The following is a 25,771-nucleotide window of genomic DNA, read 5'->3' on the forward strand; positions in this document are numbered from 1 at the left end:
ACCAAATCTACCCATAGGGCCTTTCTCAACTATAACAGATGTGAGTGAGTAGCAGAGAGAGAGAGAGAGAGAGAGAGAGAACGTGATTGAAAAGCCAACGGGTCAATAGAGAGGGCTTTCCTTTGAAGACAGAGGCGGGGCAATGGCAGAAACTCTGCCTTCTGAGTGGAAGCAACATCGAAGAGTCTTCCAGTCAGGATCACACAACGATAATGAATGGAAAGGCATCGTAGCCAAGAAAATTCAGCTCAGCAACTAAGTAGCCTTGCTTTTGGTTGGATTATTATTGAAAGAAGAATTCACAGAAAGAAATGGAAATGGATTGGCCGGATAAATCGGAGACCATTCTTTGGAACAGAAAGCAATTCTATCCTCATTGTTACTGTTGAGATTAGGTTCCGTTTAGAGTAAATTACATATTAGTGTCCTTTACAAATGCAAAAGTATCAGTTATTTTTAATGAGACAGAATTAAACTGGTGTGGTGTAAACTTTTGATTTAAACTGAAACGTTTGAAACAGAAGTGGTTGTGATTTGGAATAACGCATTTTGGAGGAACAGGGGGAACTACCCACTGTTGGAAAAACTCTGGAATAACGTCGTAAGAAGGAACTTAATTTATTTGATTTACTAACTTATTTTAACCATGGGGAATATTGAGAGTGTGGATGGACAGTCGGACAATATGAAGCATCATATAATGCCGTTGAAAGTGCCCATTCCTGACCAGTCGGAGTTGGAGGAGAGATTTGCTTTAGTTTTGGTAAGTGACTGTTGCCTCAGATACATGTTTGAATTGGAATGGCTTCTGGGTTTGGTTTCCTGTGTTCCAGACTGTCACAGTGGGGCCATATCAAACTTAAAAAGCGCACAATTAACATACAAAAACACGAGGCTACCTACTGATCTGTCATGTTGACCGATACAGTGTAGACCATTTATCACGAGTACAGAACATATTACCTACCATATGGTAGGCTTTAAGAGGATGTGTGACTTTTTCCTTTCAATTAGTGGCCTAAAGTTTATTTTGATTAGGTGAAACAGCTCACACAAGCAACACTTTTATATTCCTTTTACCTTATGAATCAGTTGTTTGGGTACCCCCAAACAGGTTTCTAGCATCAGTAACACAGGGAAAACAATACCATTGATCTAACACAAATGGTTAATCAAGACAATACATATTTCTCAGCCTAGTGCACTGTGGTCTACAGTAAGACAGTGGATCTGTTTATATAGTCTCGTGTGTCCTTGTGGAAAGAAATATGTCATAATAGTGAGCAAAACTATCCCACTTTTCCTTTATTCCGCTGTAATGATATAGTTGCTGATACCGGTATTCTAAATTGGCAGACCCATCCTGTCCCACCCCCATCTGCTTTCTGTTTCTCCCCCTCTCGCTCCTGCGGTTCTTTTGTTTTCAAAAAGTCAGCTCGAGGCTTTGGGCTAATTTACTGAAGTCTAGTGCCTTGTGCAAGAATTGGCTCGTTTTCAGAGTAACATTTCACTTTTATTCTCAAAGCTTTAATGACACGTATATGGCCCAAATTCTCGTTATGGAATTCCCTTTTTTTCATTTAACATTTATGCACAGACGCTTTCAGATCACTGACAGATTCCAACAACAACATTTTCTGAATTCCCCTACAACTCCCACACCCGTGAGATCGTAAAATAGAAGCACCCCATCTCCTCTATTGCTCTGCTCACCATCCTTGCATGGCTCACCATTTTCACATGACCCATCTTGCAGGCTTGAGTTGCGCTAGGGCTTTGTGATGCTGTGTAGCCTACACAATCAAAACACACATTACCCATTCAGCGACACAGTTTAAGTGTCAAGTGTGTCTGTCATCCTAAATCAAGAGACTAAGAAGATGATGCACTGTTATGAACCCTAAAAAAGATTTATATTGGAATGGAAAGCCTTGGATTCCAGAAAATAGTATACATCAGGCGATGGATAGTAGAGCACAATAATCCCTGTAATGTCAATGATGAAATAGTGGGCTATATGACTTCATTATGGTTTATAATGTATTTATAATGACTTTAACACACTTTAATCATAATAGGTTATTGTGACAACGTCTCACCACCATTGGAGTATTTCTCTACATAGCAGTGTCAATAGCAGAGCTGTGGGAAGTGGTTATGCAAATTATATCTTATTCATACATATGAAAGCAACTTTCCTTATCATTCTTTCAAAACAAACTGTCCTCAAACCACATCTCTCCAAACCAACCAATTTAAGAATATAAAAATAAAAAAAAATACAAATTCTCTTCATCCCACCATGAATCAAAGCATTGTTTCTGAGCCAATATGGCTTCTGCTGACCATGTCAGTAAGTCCTGTTAAACCTCTACAAATGTGTTTTCGTACAAGTGTTTGTCCAGTGTTTCCCACTTATATGATCAACCTCACCACACCACACCCAGCCTGAGTTTAGCGTCTGTGTGTGGACTTTACAGTAACATCAAATGTATTTATATAGCCCTTCTTACATCAGCTGATGTCTCAAAGTGCTGTACAGAAACCCAGCCTAAAACCCCAAACAGCAAGCAATGCAGGTGTAGAAGCACGGTGGCTAGGAAAAACTCCCTAGAAAGGCCAAAATCTAGAAAAAAACCTAGAGAGGAACCAGATGTTCAAATGTTCGTAAATGACCAGCATGGTCAAATAATAATAATCACAGTAGTTGTCGAGGGTGCAACAAGTCAGCACCTCAGGAGTAAATGTCAGTTGGCTTTTCATAGCCGATCATTAAGAGTATCTCTACCACTCCTGTTGTCGCTAGAGAGCTGAAAACAGCAGGTCTGGGACAGGTAGCATGTCCGGTGAACAGGTCAGGGTTCCATAGCTGCGGGCAGAACAGTTGAAACTGGAGCAGCAGCACGGCCAGGTGGACTGGGGACAGCAAGGATGCCAGGTTGTCCTGAGGCATGGTCCTAGGGCTCAGGTCCTCCGAGAGAAAAAAAGAGAGAGAGAATTAGAGAGAGCATACTTAAATTCACACAGGACATCGGATAAGACAGGAGTACTCCAGATATAACAAACTGACCCTAGCCCCCCCGACACAAACTACTGCAGCATAAATACTGGAGGCTGAGACAGGAGTGGTCAGGACACACCGTGGCCAGTTCCGATGATACCCCTGGACAGGGCCAAACAGGCAGGATATAACCCCTCCCACTTTGCCAAAGCACAGCCCCCACACCACTAGAGGGATATCTTCAACCACCAACTTACCATCCTGAGACAAGGCCAAGTATAGCCCCACAAAGATCTCCGCCACGGCCCAACCCAAGGGGGGGCACCAACCCGGACAGGAAGATCACGTCATTGACTCAACCCACTCAAGTGACGCACCCCTCCTAGGGACGGTATGGTATGGAAGAGCACCAGTAAGCCAGTGACTCACCCCTCCTAGGGACGGCATGGAAGAGCACCAGTAAGCCAGTGACTCAGCCCTCCTAGGGATAATATGGAAGAGCACCAGTAAGCCAGTGACTCAGCCCTCCTAGGGATGGCATGGAAGAGCACCAGTAAGCCAGTGACTTAGCCCTCCTAGGGACGGTATGGAAGAGCACCAGTAAGCCAGTGACTCAGCCCTCCTAGGGACAGTATGGAAGAGCACCAGTGACTCAGCCCTCCTAGGGACGGTATGGAAGAGCACCAGTAAGCCAGTGACTCAGCCCTCCTAGGGACGGCATGGAAGAGCACCAGTAAGCCAGTGACTCAGCCCTCCTAGGGATGGTATGGAAGAGCACCAGTAAGCCAGTGACTCAGCCCTCCTAGGGACGGTATGGAAGACCAGTAAGCACTCACCCCTCCTAGGGACGGTATGGAAGAGCACCAGTGACTCAGCCCTCCTAGGGACGGTATGGAAGAGCACCAGTAAGCCAGTGACTCAGCCCTCCTAGGGACAATATGGAAGAGCACCAGTAAGCCAGTGACTCACCCCTCCTAGGGACGGCATGGAAGAGCACCAGTAAGCCAGTGACTTAGCCCTCCTAGGGACGGTATGGAAGAGCACCAGTAAGCCAGTGACTCAGCCCTCCTAGGGACAGTATGGAAGAGCACCAGTGACTCAGCCCTCCTAGGGACGGTATGGAAGAGCACCAGTAAGCCAGTGACTCAGCCCTCCTAGGGACGGCATGGAAGAGCACCAGTAAGCCAGTGACTCAGCCCTCCTAGGGATGGTATGGAAGAGCACCAGTAAGCCAGTGACTCAGCCCTCCTAGGGACGGTATGGAAGGGCACCAGTAAGCTAGTGACTCACCCCTCCTAGGGACGGTATGGAAGAGCACCAGTAAGCCAGTGACTCAGCCCTCCTAGGGACGGTATGGAAGAGCACCAGTAAGCCAGTGACTCAGCCCTCCTAGGGACAATATGGAAGAGCACCAGTAAGCCAGTGACTCACCCCTCCTAGGGACGGCATGGAAGAGCACCAGTAAGCCAGTGACTCACCCCTCCGAGGGACGGCATGGAAGAGCACCAGTAAGCCAGTGACGCACCCCTCCTAGGGACGGTATGGAAGAGCACCAGTAAGCCAGTGACGCACCCCTCCTATGGACAGTATGGAAGAGCACCAGTAAGCCAGTGACTTAGCCCTCCTAGGGACGGTATGGAAGAGCACCAGTAAGCCAGTGACTCAGCCCTCCTAGGGACGGTATGGAAGAGCACCAGTAAGCCAGTGACTCAGCCCTCCTAGGGACAGTATGGAAGAGCACCAGTAAGCCAGTGACTCAGCCCTCCTAGGGACAGTATGGAAGAGCACCAGTAAGCCAGTGACTCAGCCCTCATAGGGACAGTATGGAAGAGCACCAGTAAGCCAGTGACTCAGCCCCTGCATTATTGGCATGCCCCAGAAACACTGCAGCTGGTATCTTCTTGGTATGATGCTCTACTCTACCATGATACTCTTACAGCTAATTACTGAACCAATCAACATCTCTCCTGAGAATGCCTGTCTCTTTTATATACTGTACTCTCTAACGGTATCATTCCACCTATAGGGACATGAATGTCTCAAGACTCTCTGTTAATCTATATACGGCGCATTCGGAAAGTATTCAGACCCATTGACCTTTTCCACATTTTGTTATTTTACAGCCTTATTCTAAAATTGCTTAAGTCGTTTTTACCCATAATCAATCTACACACAATACCCCATAATGACAAAGCAAAAACTTGTTTTTATACAGTACCAGTCAAAAGTTGACACACCTAATCATTCAGTTTTTTTATCTTTATTTTTACTATTTTCTACATTGTAGAATAATAGTGAAGACATCACAACAATGAAATAACACATATGGAATCATGTAGTAACCAAGAAAGTGTTAAACAAATCAAAATATTTTATATGGGAGATTCTTTAATGTAGCCATCCTTTGCCTTGATGACAGATTTGCACACTCTTGGTATTCGGCTGTGACGTAGCAAGATGTGGAAAAAGTCAAGGGGTCTGAAAACTTTCCATAGGCACTGTATACTATGCCGCCTCTACTACAGTCTGTGAGTAGTGTAGTAGAGGCTGCATAGTATAAGTAATGATAACTTGGCTATATACATGGGGTACCAGTACAGGGTGTGCAGGGGTACGAGGTAATTGAGGTACATACCGTATGTACAGTACCAGTCAACATTTTGGACACATCTACTCATTCCAGGGTTTTTCTTTATTTGACACATAGTTATCTACAATGAAATAACACATATGGAATCATGTAAGTGTAATCATTAGCAAGTGAATTTGCAATGTCGTACCCACAGTAACTATTAAAACATTCCCCAACCAGAAACCGTGGATTAATGGCAGCATTCGCGTGAAACTGAAAGCGCGAACCACTGCTTTTAATCAGGGCAAGGTGTCTGGTAACATGACCGAATACAAACAGTGCAGCTATTCCCTCCGCAAGGCAATCAAACAAGCTAAGCGTCAGTATAGAGACAAAGTAGAGTCACAATTCAACGGCTCAGACACAAGACGTATGTGACAGGGTCAACAGTCAATCATGGATTACAAAAAGAAACCAGCCCCGTCACAGACCAGGATGTCTTGCTCCCAGACAGACTAAACTATTTCTTTGCTCGCTTTGAGGACAATACAGTGCCACTGACACGGCCAGCTACCAAAACCTGCGGACTCTCCTTCACTGCAGCCGAGGTGAGTAAGACATTTAAACGTGTTAACCCTCGCAAGGCTGCAGGCCCAGACGGCATCCCCAGCCACGTCCTCAGAGCATGCTCAGACCAGCTGGCTGGTGTGTTTACGGACATATTCAATCAATCCTTATCCCAGTCTGCTGTTCCCACATGCTTCAAGAGGGCCACCATTGTTCCTGTTCCCAAGAAAGCTAAGGTAACTGAGCTAAACGACTACAGGCCCGTAGCACTCACTTCAGTCATCATGAAGTGCTTTGAGAGACTAGTCAAGGACCATATCACCTCCATCCTACCTGACACCCTAGACCCACTCCAATTTGTTTACCGCCCCAATAGGTCCACACTGCACACTGCCCTAACCCATCTGGACAAAAGGAGAATGTGTGAAAAATGCTGTTCATCGACTACAGCTCAGCATTTAACAGCATAGTACCCTCCAAACTCGTCATCAAACTCGAGACCCTTGGTCTCGACTCCGCCCTGTGCAACTGGGTACTGGACTTCCTGACGGGCCACCCCCAGGTGGTGAGGGTAGGTAACAACATCTCCACCCTGCTGATCCTCAACACTGGGGCCCCACAAGGGTGCGTTCTGAGCCCTCTCCTGTACTCCCGGTTCACCCACGACTGTGGTCATGCACGCCTCCAACTCAATCATCAAGTTTGCAGACGACACTACAGTGGTAGGCTTGATTACCAACAACGACGAGACAGCCTACAGGGAGGAGGTGAGGGCCCTCGGAGTGTGGTGTCAGGAAAATAACCTCACACTCACACTCAACGTCAACAAAACAAAGGAGATGATCGTGGACTTCAGGAAACAGCAGAGAGAGCAGCCCCCTATCCACATCGACGGGACAGTAGTGGAGAGGGTAGAAAGTTAAGTTCCTCGATGTACACATCACGGACAAACTGAATTGGTCCATCCACACAGACAGCGTGGTGAAGAAGAAGACATTTGGCTTGTCACCAAAAGCACTCAAACTTTTACAGATGCACAATCGAGAGCATCCTGTCGGGCTGTATCACCGCCTGGTACGGTAACTGCTCCGCCCACAACCGTAAGGCTCTCCAGAGGGTAGTGAGGTTTGCACAATGCATCACTGGGGGCAAACAGCCTGCCCTCCAGGACACCTACACCACCCGATGTCACAGGAAGGCCATAAAGACCATCAAGGACAACAACCACCCAAGCCACTGCCTGTTCACCCCGCTATCATCCAGAGGTCAGTACAGGTGCATCAAAGCAGGGACCGAGAGACTGAATAACAGCTTCTATCTCAAGGCCATCAGACTGTTAAACAGCCATCACTAACATTTAGTGGCTGCTGCCATACATGTAAAAATGTATCACTAGCCACTTTAAACAATGCCACTTAATATAATGTTTACATACCATACATTACTCATCTCATATGTATATACTGTACTCGATACCATCTACTGCATCTTGCCTGTGCCGTTCTGTACCATCACTCATTCATATATCTTTATCCATATTCTTCATCCCTTTACACTTGTGTGTATAAGGTAGCTGTTGTGAAATTGTTAGGTTAGATTACTCGTTGGTTACTACTGCAATGTCGGAAGTAGAAGCACAAGCATTTCGCTACACTCGCATTAACATCTGCTAACCATGTGTATGTGACAAATAAAATTTGATTTGATGTAGAAACCAAAAAAAGTGTTAAATCAAAATATATTTTATATTTGAGATTCTTCAAAGTAGCCCCCCTTTGCCTTGATTGACAGCTTTAGTAGCCTTATGGCTTGGGGGTAGAAGCTGTTGAGATTTCTGTTGGTTCCAGATTTGCCTTGCGTTGGTACCGCTTGCTGTGCGGTAGCAGAGACTGCAGTCTATGGCTTGAGTCTGACAATTTTAGAGCCTTCCTCTGACACCGCCTGGTATAGTGGTCCAGTGATGTACTGGGCCATACACACTGCCCTCTGTAGTGCCTTGCGTTGGTACCGCTTGCTGTGCGGTAGCAGAGACTACAGTCTATGGCTTGAGTCTGACAATTTTAGAGCCTTCCTCTGACACCGCCTGGTATAGTGGTCCAGTGATGTACTGGGCCATACACACTGCCCTCTGTAGTGCCTTGCGTTGGTACCGCTTGCTGTGCGGTAGCAGAGACTACAGTCTATGGCTTGAGTCTGACAATTTTAGAGCCTTCCTCTGACACCGCCTGGTATAGTGGTCCAGTGATGTACTGGGCTGTACACACTGCCCTCTGTAGTGCCTTGCGGTCAGATGCCAAGCAGTTGCCGTACCAAGGTGTGATGCAGCCAGTCAAGATGCTCTCAGGTGCAGCTGTAGATCTTTTTGAGGATCTGAAGAACCACGCCAAATCTTTTTAGCCTCCTGAAGGGGAAGAAGCATTGCTGTGCCCTCTTGATTGTTGGTTTGTGTGGACCATGATAGATCCTTAGTGATGTGAACAAGCTCTCGACCCGCTCCACTACAGTCCCGTCGATGTGAATGGGGGCGTGTTCGGTCCTTCGTTTCCTGTAGTCCACTATCAGCTCCTTTGTCTTGCCGACTTTAAAGGAGAGGTTGTTGTCCTGGCACCACACTGCCAGGTCTCATTGTTGTTGGTGATCAGGCTTACCACCGTCGTCTATACAAATATCCCACTTAATTACTTTTCTATGTTATCCCGATCGCATCCCTGCACTTGGTGACTGCTGTGCTAAAGTCTCAGATCCCAGCTATTGTATGAAATACCCAGATATTTCACATCATCCCCCCACATAGAGAACTGCCTGAAGGAGCCAGTGGGTGGTAATCAAAGTGCTGGTGGGGGTCATGCAGAAACGGTTAGAAGCAGTTACTTTTAGACATGTTTTCCAGAGGGCAAAGCACTGCGGCAGGGGATATGTTATGTATCAACAGTACTGTGTCCTCTCATGGCCTTTGGTTAGAAACTTGAGTTCTTAAAGGGAAATTCCACAGTAACAGAATTGTGCTTTGACTCAGTTTCTTTCACATTAAAATGTATGCCATACAAAAGCCATTGATTTCAAAGTTTAACAAAACCATACAAATATTTAACAATTATTCCACAGAACATTTGACAAAAAGTAATTTAGTAGAAGAATTGCGCAGGTGCAAACAGTAGTACAGTAAAATCTATCTCCATTTTTTTATGCGACCACATTCTCCAAAAACGCTGTTAAATATCTACTCCGAATTAAGATTAGAAGATGTCTTTTTTAAAATGTATTGTTGAACATCAATAAGTGAAGTGGATTTACACCTGGTAACGGAATTACGGTTGGAGAATTACATCACGGGTCCCTGATCTATACGACACAGAAATACATAATTATAGATATGAATTTCCATCTCCTCATGTTTGGACATCACCGAGCAGTACAGCAGAGCAGAGTAGGATAGCGTGCATATTGTAATGTGTCATCCAAACTTGTGAAACATACATCTATGACAGTTTGTCACAAGAGACTAAGTGACATGTAGCAGGTTGAATTTGATAACTCATGGACAAATACACCAATAATAATAAATTATCTACAACTGTCGTAACTTGAAGGAAGCTTTTCATCCTCCCTGTCATCACCACAAGACACTTCCTTGACTTTGTGTCTCGTTGCGAGACAGAACAACATGTTTTTAGTTGTGTTATGGTTACAGTGGTCTGGGCTGGCTGCTCCCTCTGTTCAGGAGGTAAAGAGACTTCAAAGCTCCAGGTTGTCAGGAAGACAACCTGCACACGCACGGACACGCACGCACAAACACTCCATCTTGAAGTTGGAGGTAGTCAGGAAGACAACCTGCACACGCACGGACACGCACGCACAAACACTCCATCTTGAAGTTGGAGGTAGTCAGGAAGACAACCTGCACACGCACGGACACGCACGCACAAACACTCCATCTTGAAGTTGGAGGTAGTCAGGAAGACAAGCACACGCACGTACATGGCACAAACACTCCATCTTGAAGTTGGAGGTAGTCAGGTCACCTTGGGGCACGCACAAACACTCCATCTTGAAGTTGGAGGTAGTCAGGAAAAACCTGCATCAGGGACACTACATTGTTGTTTCACTCCATCTTCAAGTTGGAGGTAGTCAGGAAGAGAGGAAGAGAGTACATGGCTTGGCTAGCTGGCCGTGATTAGAGGTCAGGTCACTTTGGGGGTTTCCTTCCCAGAGGGAGTGGGACTATACTCTAAAAACTCTCAGGGACTCTATCTACATTGTTGTTTCACTCTGTTTGCTACAATAGATGAGGGGAAACATGTCGTCATAAGATGGGGGAAAACGTTTCTATTGGTCATAAGATGGGGGAAAACGTTTCTATTGGTCATAAGATGGGGGAAAACGTTTCTATTGGTCATAAGATGGGGGAAAACGTTTCTATTGGTCATAAGATGGGGGAAAACGTTTCTATTGGTCATAAGATGGGGAAAACGTTTCTATTGGTCATAAGATGGGGAAAACGTTTCTATTGGTCATAAGATGGGGGAAAACGTTTCTATTGGTCATAAGATGGGGGGAAATATTTCTATTGGTCATACGATGGGGGAAAACGCTTCTATTGGTCATAAGATGGGGGAAAACGTTTCTATTGGTCATAAGATGGGGGAAAACGTTTATATTTTCATTGAATAAAAAAATATCTAATTGTTACAAGAAGAATGGTAGAATTTAAGGAAATAAACAAATCAGCATAAGAGCTATTTCATAACTGTTTTCCATAAATTGAATTTTCTCATCACATTCTTCCATCTTCTCCCAGTGTGTTTCCGGTGTGTATGGATGTGCTTACAGTAGTACTGTGTGTGTGTGTTAGTATGTGTCTCTGTGTGTGTGTGTACTAAGGATGAGCGTATGTGTGTGTGTATCTGGTATCCGTAACACTCCCACCCACACATTTCAATGAATCCACAAGATCAACAAACAAAGTCAACCTTACGAAACATACAAAAATCATTTTTACACACGAGACAAAGCATCAGCTAATACATTATCTGAACCCTTTTTGTGGCGGATGTCCAAATTATAATTCTGTACAATAAGCGCTCAACGCATAAGGCGTTGGTTCTGGTTGTACATCCGATGGAGAAACACTAAGGGGTTATGATCAGTATATACACTCACTGATAGGGCACTGGAACCAATATATACTTCAAAGTATTGCAGAGATAACAAAGCTAGAGCTTCTTGTTCAATGGTTGCATAGTTTGTCTGACATTTGTTACATTTACGTGAAAAATAACAAACAGGATGATCCACTCCACTCTTGTCCTGCTGCAGTAGAACAGCACCAGCACCTCTGGCACTAGCATCTACCTCAAGTTTAAACGTTCGTTCAAAATCTGGAGCAGCAAGTACAGGGGTGTTACATAAGAGTGTTTTAGCAGTATCAAAAGCTACCTTACAATCAGGGGACCACTCAAACGATCTACCCGGACTGAGCAAATCGGTCAATGGAGCAACTACCGCAGATACATTTTTACAGAAACTATGGTAGTAGCCAACCATCCCTAAAAAGCGGCGTAGCTCTCGTCTGGTGGTAGGGAATGCAGTTATAGCCAAGACCTTGGCACTAACAGGGCTAGAGAAGCAGCTGCCAAACGTTCACATACTACCCTTAGAGAGTTAACATGGTCTGACCACTCAGACGAATAAATTACTAGATCATCAAGATAGTCACTACAATTGGGAACGCCAGCTAATACGGAGTTAACCAGTCGTTGGAAAGTGGCTGGTGCATTCCGCATCCCAAAAGCCATGACAGAGTATTGTAGGAAGTTGTCTGGGGTCACAAAGGCAGAAATCTCAGAAGCACGTGAGGTTAACGGAACCTGCCAGTAACCTTTTAAGAGGTCCAACTTAGTTACATAATTAGCAGCACCAACAGTGTCGATACAGTCGTCCAGTCTGGGTAACGGGAACCAATCTGGCATTGTGACTGAATTTACCTTGCGATAATCCGTACATAACCTGGACGTACCAGCAGGTTTAGGAACCAGAATGCAAGGAGAACTCCAAGGGCTTGAACTTGGCGTAGCCAGGTCATTCTCCAACAAACATCTCACTTCATCCCTCATTATCTTCCTCTTAGAAGCGTTGACACGATATGGGTGTTGCTTGACAGTAGTAGCATTTCCAACATTAATGTCATGTTCCAACACGTTTGTGTGAGTAGGAACGTCATTAAAGAGACATGGAAAACTGTGTAGTAGCCTCACAATATCGTCGTAAATGAACCAGAGAGAGAGCAGCATTTCTGAGTTGGGCAATCTAACGCACTGCTGCTGAGTATTGCGCAACTCTAATCCATCTCCATCAACATCATTAATATGACAATCCACTATCATAGCAGAGACAGTAGTACCTGCCGCCCATCTAACTGGGTGATGGGTCAGGTGTGGTATGCTTTCAACATGTTAATGTGACACACACGAGATTGGCGTTTTCTATCAGGAGTTTGAAGCACATAATCAATTTCAATCAATTTCACATAATTTCTTTTCTAACGAAATAAGGAACAGAGAAACGAGCTGACAGTGAAGATCCTGGAACAGGCAATAACACCAGTACTTGGTCACCCGGCTGTAGTGGACAAGAAACAGCCTGTTTATCAAGGTGTGTTTTCATACTCCTCTGTGAGGAAGACAGAGCTTCCTTTGCGAGAGCACAGGCTTGGTGTAGGCGCTCACGAAAGCGACTAACGTAGTCCAACACATTCTCATCTCCCGCACACAACTCCTGGGACGAAAACTGTTCTTTAAGGACTTTCATTGGTCCTCTCACTGTGTGACCAAACACTAGTTCAGCCGGGCTGAACCCTAGGGACTCCTGTACAGTTTCACGAGCAGCAAACAAAACTAGAGGAACTTCCTCATCCCAATCATTCTCAGATTCCAAACAATATTTACGTAGCATAGACTTCAGTGTCTGATGCCATCGTTCAAGCGCACCCTGAGACTCTGGGTGATATGCGCTTGCCACACGGTGCATAATTGACAAGGATTTTAACACCTGCTTGAAGAGCTTTGATAGGAAATTGGTACCTTGATCACTTTGTACCACCTTAGGTAACCCGAATGTCGTGAAGAATTTAATTAAGGCTTTATTCACTACCGGAGCTGTAATCCTTCTCAGAGGAATGGCCTCGGGGTATCTTGTTGCCATACACAGAACAGAAACTGGTTACCTGATTTTGTCTTCGGTAACGGTCCAACACAATCAACACAATCAACCACCACATGTTCGAATGGTTCACCAGGTATTGGACAAAGAGGACCGGGAGGAATAACCTGATTGGGTTTTCCTGTTATCTGACATGTGTGGCATGTCTGACAGAACTTAGCCACATCTTGTTTTAAACCTGGCCAAAAGAAATGTTGAAGGACCCGATCATAAGTCTTTGTGATTCCTAAATGACCAGACCACTGGTGATCATGAGCAAGGGATAACACATTTTGTCGAAAGGCTGTAGGAATCACTGTTTGGTAAACGGCATTCCAATCTCCACCCGTGTCAACATGGGATGTCCATTTAGGCAGGAGGAGATTACCATCAATGAAGTAAGCCACGTTCTTCTTCTTTACCTCTTCCAATGAAACACCACAAGAAAAACATTTAGCAAGCTTGTTGTCAACCTTTTGGTTAGCAATCAGCTGCTCACTAGTGACTGGTAACTGTATTGCATCAGCAATAAGTTCAACATACTTAGATTTCTTCCTGGGCTGTATGTCAGAGGTGATCAGTTTCCCAGAGGTAGCACACAACCCATCCTCTTGATCAACCTCTTTGAACAGAACGGTGTTCGACAAATCTATTACGTCACCCATTTGTCGTGCCTGAGCACGAGTGACAGCACAAGCGGGGAACACATGTGAATAACTCTGTGCCAGCTCTTTGGAGAGAGAGTGGTCACTTTTATCCAACTCTTCCAATACGGGTACTACCTTTCCTCCGGCAATATTGTTACCCATTATAAAGGTCACATCTTTTACTGGCAACATAGGACGTACCCCCACTCTGAATATTCCACTGATTAACTCAGAGTGTACTTTCAAAGTGCAATGGCACAAAATCCATTTCAATATCCTGAACTAACACACTGAAACCACAGTATGTATCGTCGGATAAGGGCAACACAGACAATATAAACGACTGCGCCGCACCAGTATCTCTAAGGATTTTAACCGGACACAAACACCTCGAAAATGAACGGTTCTTAACTGCAGTCGGGGACAGGGTCTTTCAAACTACAGATACCCTGAGGCACTTGTTTCGTTGCAGACCTCACAACTGTACGAATTAGAGCAACACCTGTTGGTGGCTTGGCACGAAGAGGCATCCCTTGTTTGCGTTTTAGCACGAAGCAATCATTAATCATATGTCCCACTTTATGGTAATAGAAACAGGGACGCTCATTTTTCTGGCGTGCTTGATATACTGCTGGCCGACTACGCAACTCAGTGGCTCTACTCTCAGTATGAGCCGAAAACACGCTCTTGTGCGTCAGCACAAACTCGTCTGCCAACACAGACGCTTCTGACAGGGAGGATACTTACTGTTCGTTTAGGTAAACGACAATGCATTCAGGTAAGCAATTTTTAAACTCTTCCAACAAGATAAACTCCCTGAGAGAGTTGAAATCAGTTACCTTACTAGCAGCATGCCATTTATCAAATAGATTTCCCTTGTCTCTAGCAAATTTAACATAAGTCTTACTAGAAGACTTTCTATGAGACCTAAATCTCTGTCGGTATGCCTCAGGCACAAGCTCATAGGCACGAAGAACAGTAGCTTTGACCACTTCATAATTCAAACTGTCCTCCAGAGGTAGCGCTGACAAAACCTCTTGGGCTTTACCAGTTAATTTACACTGAAGTAATAGGCACCATACCTCTTCAGGCCATTTCAATGCTACGGCTATATGCTCAAAAACACAAAAATAGGACCGCTGACTCTCTGATCAAAGGTACCAAGGCAATCTTCCTACTAATGTCAAAAGTGTGGGAAGATACAGCTGGTGAAGACGCCTCACTAAGGCACAGCAGGAACGGAGACAAGCCTCGCTGTCTCTACCTCCAGTTCCATCTGGCGCATTTTGATTTCCAACTGCTGCTGGTCTCTTTCTGCCTCAATTTTACACATCTCCAACCGGAGATTTTCTCACCTAATTTGGGCTCTCTTCCGCCTCCAGTAGGACCTGTATTGCCCAGATATCACTCCTGGCATCACCACAGTGGGGAGAGTGGATCAAAACGGGGCAATGTGGCTGGAGCTTTAGCCTCGCCCTCGTTCTCAGACACCACCGGGCTTAGAGGAGCAACAACATCCCCTACAGGGGTAGTAGGCTCAGGCAGCGGTAACACAAGCACCTGCTCTTCCAACAATACATTTAACACCAGTTGTTTAACCTCCGCCTTAACTACACTCTGCGGAATCGATACAGAATAATGGTCAGCCAAGATCAGTAAATCAACTCCACGACATTTGTCAAAAACCTCCCACGAAGGGTTATCCAAAAAGGATTTCAAATCAAAAGTAGCCATTTTGAACTACTACACAAGAGCCAACAAATAACAAACACTAATGCCACATCAGTTATGACACTCAACACTGAACTCGACCACTACAACAATCTGCACGAGCGGCAGGGTGTCAGTGAAGACAGATCCCGGATGAGCCCCCACTTCTGTTACGAATCCCTTTGGGCCGGCTGTCTAGGGGGGATGGTAACGAGACCCGTAACATAACTCATGGAAAGTATAATAGTGAAAAAGTAACAGTGAGAACGTAAAACCACAGACAACTAAATTACCGTCAAACACTCATGGTTTATTTTTAAACACACGGTAAAGGGGGGCAGGAAAAGGGGCTGAGCTGGACCCAAGGAAAGAAACAAATATCCAAAAACACCCCTAAGCTAGACTAGCCTACTTCAATACAGCTAACTAACTAACCAAAAATACAGCGGGTGGTCCACCCACTTCTAACTAGTGTTCTTTAGACAATATTTACCTACGGGTAGTGTATGCCCATGGGCGACTTGTCTTCATACCCCCTTTTCCCACCATTAAACAAACAGTCAAACACCATAACAGAACAATACTCACAGGATAACGGACAAAGTGACATGTAGGTGCAAAAACAAAAGAGAGATCTCTGCGACAAAGAGAGAGAGAGACACAGAGAGATCTCTGCTTCAAAGAGAGAGAGAGAGAGAGAGAGAGATCTCTGCTTCAAAGAGAGAGAGAGAGAGATCTCTGCTACAAAGAGAGAGAGACACAGAGAGATCTCTGCTTCAAAGAGAGAGAGACACAGAGAGATCTCTGCTTCAAAGAGAGAGAGAGACAGATCTCTGCTACAAAGAGAGAAAGAGAGAGAAAGAGAGAGAGAGAGAGAGAGAGATCTCTGCATACAAAGAGAGAGCGAGAGAGATCTCTGCATACAAAGAGAGAGAGAGAGCGAGAGAGATCTCTGCATACAAAGAGAGAGAGACAGAGAGATCTCTGCATACAAAGAGAGAGAGACAGAGATATCTGCTACAAAGAGAGAGAGACAGAGAGATATCTGCTACAAAGAGAGAGAGACAGAGATCTCTGCTACAAAGAGAGAGAGAGAGACAGAGAGATCTCTGCTACAAAGAGAGAGAGAGACAGAGAGATCTCTGCTACAAAGAGAGAGAGACGGAGAGATCTCTGCTACAAAGAGAGAGAGAGAGAGAGAGAGACAGATCTCTGCTACAAAGAGAGAGAGAGAGAGAGAGACAGAGAGATCTCTGCTACAAAGAGAGAGACAGAGAGATCTCTGCTACAAAGAGAGAGAGACACAGAGAGATATCTGCTACAAAGAGAGAGAGAGATATCTGCTACAAAGAGAGAAAGAGAGAGAGAGACACAGAGAGATCTCTGCTACAAAGAGAGAGAGACAGCGATTGATATAGTGAGAGATTGATATCGCGAGAGATTGAAACACAGAGAGATTGATATAGCGAGAGATTGAAACACAGAGAGATCGAGCTCCAGAGAAAACAACTGACTGTGTTTTTAAACCAAGAGAAAGGGGATGTGATAGGGTAAGAGAAAAGGAGCAGGTGTCTTCTGATTAGCGACTGATTGGGGAATGATGATTGCCACCTGTGAGGAGGGGAGAAGGAGAGAAAAGAAACACAGGATACTTGTATCCGTAACAGTATTTCATAACTGTTTTCCATAAATTGAATTTTCTCATCACATTCTTCCATCTTCTCCCAGTGTGTCTCCAGTGTGTACGGGTGTGCTTACAATAGTACTGTATGTGTGTGTGTGTGTGTGTGTGTGTGTGTGTGTGTGTGTGTAGTAAGGATGAGCGTATGTGTCTGTATCTGGTGGGGCAGCCTCCTCCTCTCAGACAGAGACAGTCAGCTCCCAGACATCACTCGCATTTGGAATGGCAGCAGCACATTATGATGTAATGAGGGCAGGCTGTGCCAGTGCAGTAGTATCTATCCATCCACAGGCTAATGACTTCAGCAGAATCACTCATCAGTGGATGGGAGAGGAATTGAAGGAGGTTCTGAGTGGAGAGGATGGGAGGAGGGGGAGGAGGAGGATGGGGTGGGAGACCCCTGGGTTAAATTAGACAACTTTATGCGGTCAGATAATAAAATGGATGGGTCAAGTCTAACCAGGAGCATGTGTTAAAGGCATCTCCTCTTTTCTCTCTTGTTCAGTCTCCTTTTCTCTCTCGCTCTCGCTCTCTCTCTCTCTTTCTCTCTCTCTCTCTCTCTTTCTCTCTCTCTCTCTCTCTCTCTCTCTCCTTCCTTCCTCCCATCTCTCTCTCAGTCATAGCTCTGTTTTTCCTCTGTGGCTGGAAACAGCTGCCTGCCTAGCATTTGTTCGCCCTCTTTTTACAAGGGTTTCGACTGTGAAGCATATGGTAAGCTTTATTAGCTAACCTTCTCCATATGACTTTCTCCTTGGTGGTGGTGCTGTTTTCAAAGGTGTGTATGGCTGGGCAGGAGTAGGGGCTGGGACCTTGGAGTTCTGGGATGGCTCCTCTTTCAAAGTGCCACTACTGCTCTGTGTGTGTGTGTGTGTGTGTGTGTGTGTGTGTGTGTGTGTGTGTGTGTGTGTGTGTGTGTGTGTGTGTGTGTGTGTGTGTGTGTGTGTGTGTGTGTGTGTGTGTGTGTGTGTGTGTGTGTGTGTGTGTGTGTGTGTGTGTGTGTGTGTGTAACGTTTGTCTCTGTGTGTGTGTAACGTTTGTCTCTGTGTGTGTGTGTGTGTGTGTGACGTTTGTCTCTGTGTGTGTGTGTGTGTGACGTTTGTCTCTGTGTGTGTGTGTGTGTGTGACGTTTGTCTCTGTGTGTGTGTGTGTGTGTGACGTTTGTCTCTGTGTGTGTGTGTGTGTGTGACGTTTGTCTCTGTGTGTGTGTGTGTGTGTGACGTTTGTCTCTGTGTGTGTGTGCCCCCGCACCACTCCCCTCCACCGCTGGATTCCTGTGGTCAAGTCTGGGCCGGGGCCACAGGACAACTCAGCCAGGCTCAGCTAGGCTCACAGAGAGAGCAGAGGGAAAATCCCTTTTGAACTAGCTGCCTGGCACTGTGCTGTCTACTGCTGCCCTGTACTGACATTACCAACAGGCGAGAACAGCTCACACTCATCTTTCAAAAGAGACTGGGATTATTTTATCTACTTAATTGCATTGGTTGGAGTCCATCCTAACAGATTTGTCAGAGACTTTGTCCCAAATGGCACTCTATTGGGCTCTGGTCATAAGTAGGACCCTACTGTATATAGGGAACAGGGTGCAATTTGGGACACACCCAGAGTGTTGCAGAGAGTTGCACCATACTCTGAGGTTGATTATGGTACAGGCAAGTCCCTCTGGTTTACATGAGCTAATGGATATTCCTGTGGAATGAGTTGGAGGAAGGAAAGGAGGGTTAGTGAACCATAGTGAACCATAGTGAAGTGAACCATAGTGAACCATAGTGAAGTGAACCATAGTGAATCATAGTGAAGTGAACCATAGTGAATCATAGTGAAGTGAACCATAGTGAATCATAGTGAAGTGAACCATAGTGAATCATACTGAAGTGAACCATAGTGAATCGTAATGAAGTGAACCATAGTGAATCATAGTGAAGTGAACCATAGTGAATCATACTGAAGTGAACCATAGTGAATCATAATGAAGTGAACCATAGTGAATCATAGTGAAGTGAACCATAGTGAACCATAGTGAAGTGAACCATAGTGAATCATAGTGAAGTGAACCATAGTGAATCATAGTGAAGTGAACCATAGTGAATCATAGTGAGGTGAACCACTGTGAACCATAGTGAAGGAAATCATAGTGAAGTGAACCATAGTGAACCATAGTGAAGTGAACCATAGTGAACCATAGTGAACCATAGTGAAGTGAACCATAGTGAATCATAGTGAAGGGAACCATAGTGAATCATAGTGAGGTGAACCACTGTGAACCATAGTGAAGGAAATCATAGTGAAGTGAACCATAGTGAACCATAGTGAAGTGAACCATAGTGAACCATAGTGAACGATAGTGAAGTGAACCATAGTGAATCATAGTGAAGTGAACCATAGTGAATCATAGTGAAGTGAACCATAGTGAATCATAGTGAGGTGAACCACTGTGAACCATAGTGAAGGAAATCATAGTGAAGTGAACCATAGTGAACCATAGTGAAGTGAACCATAGTGAACCATAGTGAACCATAGTGAAGTGAACCATAGTGAATCATAGTGAAGTGAACCATAGTGAATCATAGTGAAGTGAACCATAGTGAATCATAGTGAGGTGAACCACTGTGAACCATAGTGAAGGAAATCATAGTGAAGTGAACCATAGTGAACCATAGTGAAGTGAACCATAGTGAACCATAGTGAACCATAGTGAAGTGAACCATAGTGAATCATAGTGAAGTGAACCATAGTGAATCCTAGTGAAGTGAACCATAGTGAATCATAGTGAGGTGAACCACTGTGAACCATAGTGAAGTGAACCATAGTGAAGGGAACCATAGTGAAGGGAACCATAGTGAACCATAGTGAACCATAGTGAAGGGAACCATAGTGAACCATAGTGAAGGGAACCATAGTGAACCATAGTGAACCATAGTGAAGGGAACCATAGTGAACCATAGTGAAGGGAACCATAGTGAACCATAGTGAAGGGAACCATAGTGAAGGGAACCATAGTGAACCATAGTGAACCATAGTGAAGGGAACCATAGTGAACCATAGTGAAGGGAACCATAGTGAACCATAGTGAAGTGAACCATAGTGAATCATAGTGAAGTGAACCATAGTGAATCATAGTGAGGTGAACCACTGTGAACCATAGTGAATGGAATCATAGTGAAGTGAACCATAGTGAACCATAGTGAAGTGAACCATAGTGAAGGGAACCATAGTGAAGGGAACCATAGTGAACCATAGTGAAGGGAACCATAGTGAACCATAATGAAGGGAACCATAGTGAACCATAGTGAAGGGAACCATAGTGAACCATAGTGAACCATAGTGAAGGGAACCATAGTGAACCATAGTGAAGTGAACCATAGTGAAGGGAACCATAGTGAAGGGAACCATAGTGAACCATAGTGAACCATAGTGAACCATAGTGAAGTGAACCATAGTGAAGGGAACCATAGTGAAGGGAACCATAGGGAAGTGAAATGAGACAGAATGTGCTGACAAAGTGACTCCTTCATCCCTCCTCTGACATCAGCAGTAGTCAGAGAGATATAAATAGAAGTAGAAATGATCATGACTGGACTGCTAAATTACTGTTTCTATGGTCAGAAAGCACTAAAATTATCTGAAGGGAGTCAGTCAGGAGGTTGTGTGTGTGTGCGTGTGTGTGTGTGTGTGTGTGTGTGTGTGTGTGTGTGTGTGTGTGTGTGTGTGTGTGTGTGTGTGTGTGTGTGTGTGTGTGTGTGTGTGTGTGTGTGTGTGTGTGTGTGTGTGTGTGTGTGTTTGATAGACGCCACTCAGCTGAAACTAAAGGATTCAAGCTGTGTGCAGCATTTATGGGACATTCAATTTAAATAATTTTCCTTTGTTTGGGGGAAGCTGCATTTTACACTCTTAGAAAAAAATGGTTCCAAAGGGATTCTTCAGCTGTACCCATAGGAGAACCCTTTTTGGTTCCAGGTAGAACCCTTTTGGTTTCAGGTAGAACCCTTTTGGGTTCCATGTAGAACCCATGTAGAACCCTCCCTCAGGCTATTGCTAGTCCCTATTATGGGCTAGTCTTTATGGACCTGGGCATAAAGGATTTTAGTGCTTTTCTTAGCAAAGCCCAGGTCAAGTTGAAGAGCATGACTGAACAGATGCAGCATGTCTCTACTCACATGGAACGTCAATGACTCTGGAAGGGTTTTTCATGTGATCCACCTGACTGAAAAGGGATTCTTCCATTCCATTCTTCAGTTCCGCCATTCACCTGACCACCTTGATAGTCTTGTTGAAGAGTACTCACGACTTCAACTTCAATGGTCTTGTCTGGAGGCTTGACTAAAACATTGTTCTCTCCACTGAACTTTGGGATATGAAGTTGACTGAGTCTATGGAATGAGTATACATAGTGTGTTGTACAATAAGCCATTTTGTATGGCCTTTAATGTTGTTCACATAGTCAAGTGTTGTTTATGTATGAGGGAGTGTGCAGACCTATATTTATGCATGTGTTAGTGGGCTGCATGCTGCTCCCTCTAGTTCAACTGCGGTGAGCCCCTAGCCTCTCCTCTCTAAGTTGAAGAGCTGCAGTGAGCCCCTAGCCTCTCCTCTCTAAGTTGAAGAGCTGCAGTGAGCCTCTAGCCTCTCCTCTCTAAGTTGAAGAGCTGCAGGGAACCCCTAGCCTCTCCCTTCTAAGTTGAAGAGCTGCAGTGAGCCCCTAGCCTCTCCTCTCTATGTTGAAGAGCTGCAGTGAGCCCCTAGCCTCTCCTCTCTATGTTGAAGAGCTGCAGTGAGCCCCTAGCCTCTCTTTTCTAGTTTGAAGAGAACTGGTTTCATCCTCAATACAATGGGGACTCTGTCAGTTGAGTTGTTTTAAACAGGGGGCTTCATCCCCTAGTGGCTTTTGTGCTACTCCTATAAGTTATGACACTCACAGGGATGGATCCCTAAATTCACAGGGACGGATCCCTAAATTCACAGGGACAGATCCCTAAACTCACAGGGACGGATCCCGAAGCTCACAGGGACGGATCCCGAAGCTCACAAGGACGGATCCCTAAACTCACAGGGACGGATCCCGAAGCTCACAGGGACGGATCCCGAAGCTCACAGGGACGGATCCCTAAACTCATTGGGACGGATCCCGAAGCTCACAGGGACGGATCCCGAAGCTCACAGGGACGGATCCCGAAGCTCACAGGGACGGATCCCGAAGCTCACAGGGACGGATTCCTAAACTCACAGGAACGGATCCTGAAGCTCACAAGGACGGATCCCGAAGTTCACAAGGACGGATCCCTAAACTCACAGGGACGGATCCTGAAGCTCACAGGATGATGGCTTTTACACCATGTTAGATAGTTTTTCATGATATAATGTATGCGTCCAAAACGGCACAGTATTCCCTATGTAGTGCACTACTCTTTACAGGGTCCATTGGGCTCTGGTCAAAAGTGTAGGGAATAGGGTGCCATTGGGGATTTAGCGCATACATCAGAAACCAGCATTTTACCACTGAGAAACCAGCTTGGTAATATAATCCTTTTACCACTGAGAAACCAGCTTGGTAATATAATCATTTTACCACTGAAAAACCAGCTTGATAATATAATCATTTTGCCTCTGAGAAACCAGCTTGGTAATATAATAATTTTACCACTGAGAAACCAGCTTGGTGATATAATAATTTTACCACTGAGAAACCAGCTTGGTGATATAATCATGTTAACACTGAGAAACCAGCTTGGTAATATAATCATTTTACCACTGAGAAACCAGCTTGGTGATATAATCATGTTACAATTGAGAAACCATCTTGGTGATATAATCATATTACCGCTGAGAAACCAGCTTGGTGTGTATGTTCACTAGTGTTATAGTCATTTAGCACTAATTTTTGTTTGGACCTTATGTAAGATATTTCATCTCCCCCTCTATCTCGCTCTCCATCACTCGATTCTAGGGTTGTGGGTTACTTCTGCTTTTTCAATGTATTTTGAAAGCACACCAAACGATTATGTTAGGTCAGAGCCAAGTCACAGAAAAACACAGCCATTTTTCCAGCCAAAGAGAGGAGTCACAAAAAGCAGAAATAGACATAAAATTAATCACTAACCTTTGATGATCTTCATCAGATTGAACTCATAGGACTTCATGTTACACAATACATTTATGTTTTGTTTGATAAGGTTCATATTTATATCCAAAAATCTCAGTTTACATTGGCGCGTTATATTCAGTAGTTCCAAAACATCTGGTGATTTTGCAGAGAGCCACATCAATTTACAGAAATACTCATAATAAACATTGCTAAAAGATACAAGTGTTATGCATGGAAGTTTAGATCCACTTCTCCTCAATGCAACCGCTGTGTAAGATTTTTTTTAAACTACGGAAAAAGCAAACCATGCAATAATCTGAGTACACAAAAACAAACCATGTGGATACCCACCATGTTGTGGAGTCAACAGAAGTCAGAAATAGAATTATAAATATTCACTTACCTTTGATGATCTTCATCAGAATGCACTCCCAGGAATCCCAGTTCCACAATAAATGTTTGTTTTGTTCAATAAAGTCCATAATTTATGTCCAAATACCTCCTTTTTGTTTACGCGCTTAGTACACAAATCCAAACTCAGGAGGCGCGGGCAATCCAGGCCAGAGTTCAGATGAAAAATCATATTACAGTTCGTAGAAACATGTCAAACGAAGTATACAATCAATCTTTAGGATGTTTTTATCATAAATCTTCAATAATATTTCAACCAGAGAATTCCTTTGTCTGTAGAAATGCAATGGAACTCTGCTAACTCTCACGGGAGCGCGTGAGACTGAGCTCATGGCACTCTGCAAGACACCTGACTCAATCAGCTCTAATTCCCCCCTACTTCACAGTAGAAGCCTCAAACAAGGTTCTAAGACTGTTGACATCTAGTGGAAGCATTAGGAAGTGCAATATGACCCCATAGACACTGTATATTTGATAAGCAATGACTTGAACAACTACAAACCTCAGATTTCCCACTTCCTGGTTGGATTTTTTTCTCAGGTTTTTGCCTGCCACATGAGTTCTGTTATACTCACAGACATCATTCAAACAGTTTTAGAAACTTCAGAGTGTTTTCTATCCACATTACTAATTATATGCATATTCTAGCTTTTAGGCCTGAGGAGCAGGCAGTTTACTCTGGGCACCTTTTTATCCAAGCTACTCAATACTGCCCCCCCAGTCCCAAAGAAGTTAATAAATCACAATCAATCAATCAATCAAATGTATTTATAAAGCCCTTTTAGGTCAGCAGATGTCACAAAGTGCAATACATAAACCCAGCCTAGACACCAAACAGCAAGCAATGCAGATGTAGAATCCCAGTGGCTAAGAAAAACTCCCTAGAAAGGCAGGAAACTAGGGAGAAACCTGGAGAGAAACCAGGCTCTGAGGGGTGGCCAGTCATCTTCTGGCTGGGCCGGTGGAGATTATAAGCGTACATGGCTAGATTGTTCTTCGTTCAAACATTCATAGATGAACAGCAGTGTCAAATAATAATCACAGTGGTTGAAGAGGGTACAACAGGTCAGCACCTCAGGAGTAAATGTCAGTTGGATTTTCATAGCCGAGCATTCAGAGGTCGAGTCAGCAGGTGCAGTAGAGAGAGAGGTAGAGAGGGGGAGAGAGAGGGGGAGAGAGAGAGAGAGAGAGAGAGAGAGAGAGAGAGAGAGAGCGAGAGAGAGAGAGAGAGAGAGGGAGAGGGAGAGGGAGGGGGTCAGAACAGCAGGTCCGGGACAAGGTAGCACGTCCGGTGAAAAGGTCAGGTTTCCATAGCCACAGGCAGAACAGTTTAAACTGGAGCAGCAGCACAACCAGGTGGACTGGGGACAGCCAGGAGTCATCAAGCCAGGCAGTCCTGAGGCATGGTCCTAGGGCTCAGGTCCTCTGGGAGGCGAGACAGAGAGAGAGAGAGAGAGAGAGAGAGAGAGAGAGAGAGAGAGAGAGAGAGAGAGAGATGGGAGAAATAGACGGAGCTGCCTAAGATCTCACAGGACACCAGATATAACAGACTGACTCTAATCACCCAGGACATAGACTATTGCAGCATAGATACTGGGGACTGAGACGGGGAGTCGGGGGACACTGTGGCCCAGTCCGATGATACCCCCAGACAGGGCCAACCAGGCCGGATATAACCCCACCCACTTTTCCGTTCAGTACCTTTTCCATTCAGTAATGTGGTTTTGTAAATTTGATTTAATTTTAAGGTTAGTTATAGTAATGTACATAAATTATAGTCCTTAAATCCACATATGACTGAAATTCCAGTGCCCTTAGTTCTAGAGGGACCGTTCTGCTGGTTCTGGTGTGTTTCCCCTCCAGCCTCCAGTAGATCTCTAGCGAATACACTGACTGACTGGGCAGG

The 25,771-nt window shown here is 44.7% G+C and overlaps 1 protein-coding gene across 4 annotated transcripts in view; it reads left to right on the forward strand.

The window, feature by feature from the left end:
* Window positions 1–202: 202 nt before the first annotated feature.
* Window positions 203–25,771, forward strand: part of LOC118360520 (formin-like protein 3) — a 102,754-nt gene continuing 77,185 nt past the window's right edge. For all 4 annotated transcript variants that reach the window (XM_052484958.1, XM_052484957.1, XM_052484960.1 and 1 more), the window contains exon 1: window positions 203–763. In XM_052484958.1, the coding sequence (XP_052340918.1) occupies window positions 647–763 (117 nt within the window). In that variant the 5' untranslated portion in view covers window positions 203–646. The remainder of the gene's footprint in view (window positions 764–25,771) is intronic.

Source organism: Oncorhynchus keta, chromosome 28 (genome assembly GCF_023373465.1).
Source record: "Oncorhynchus keta strain PuntledgeMale-10-30-2019 chromosome 28, Oket_V2, whole genome shotgun sequence".
In the NCBI taxonomy this organism is placed as follows: domain Eukaryota; kingdom Metazoa; phylum Chordata; class Actinopteri; order Salmoniformes; family Salmonidae; genus Oncorhynchus; species Oncorhynchus keta.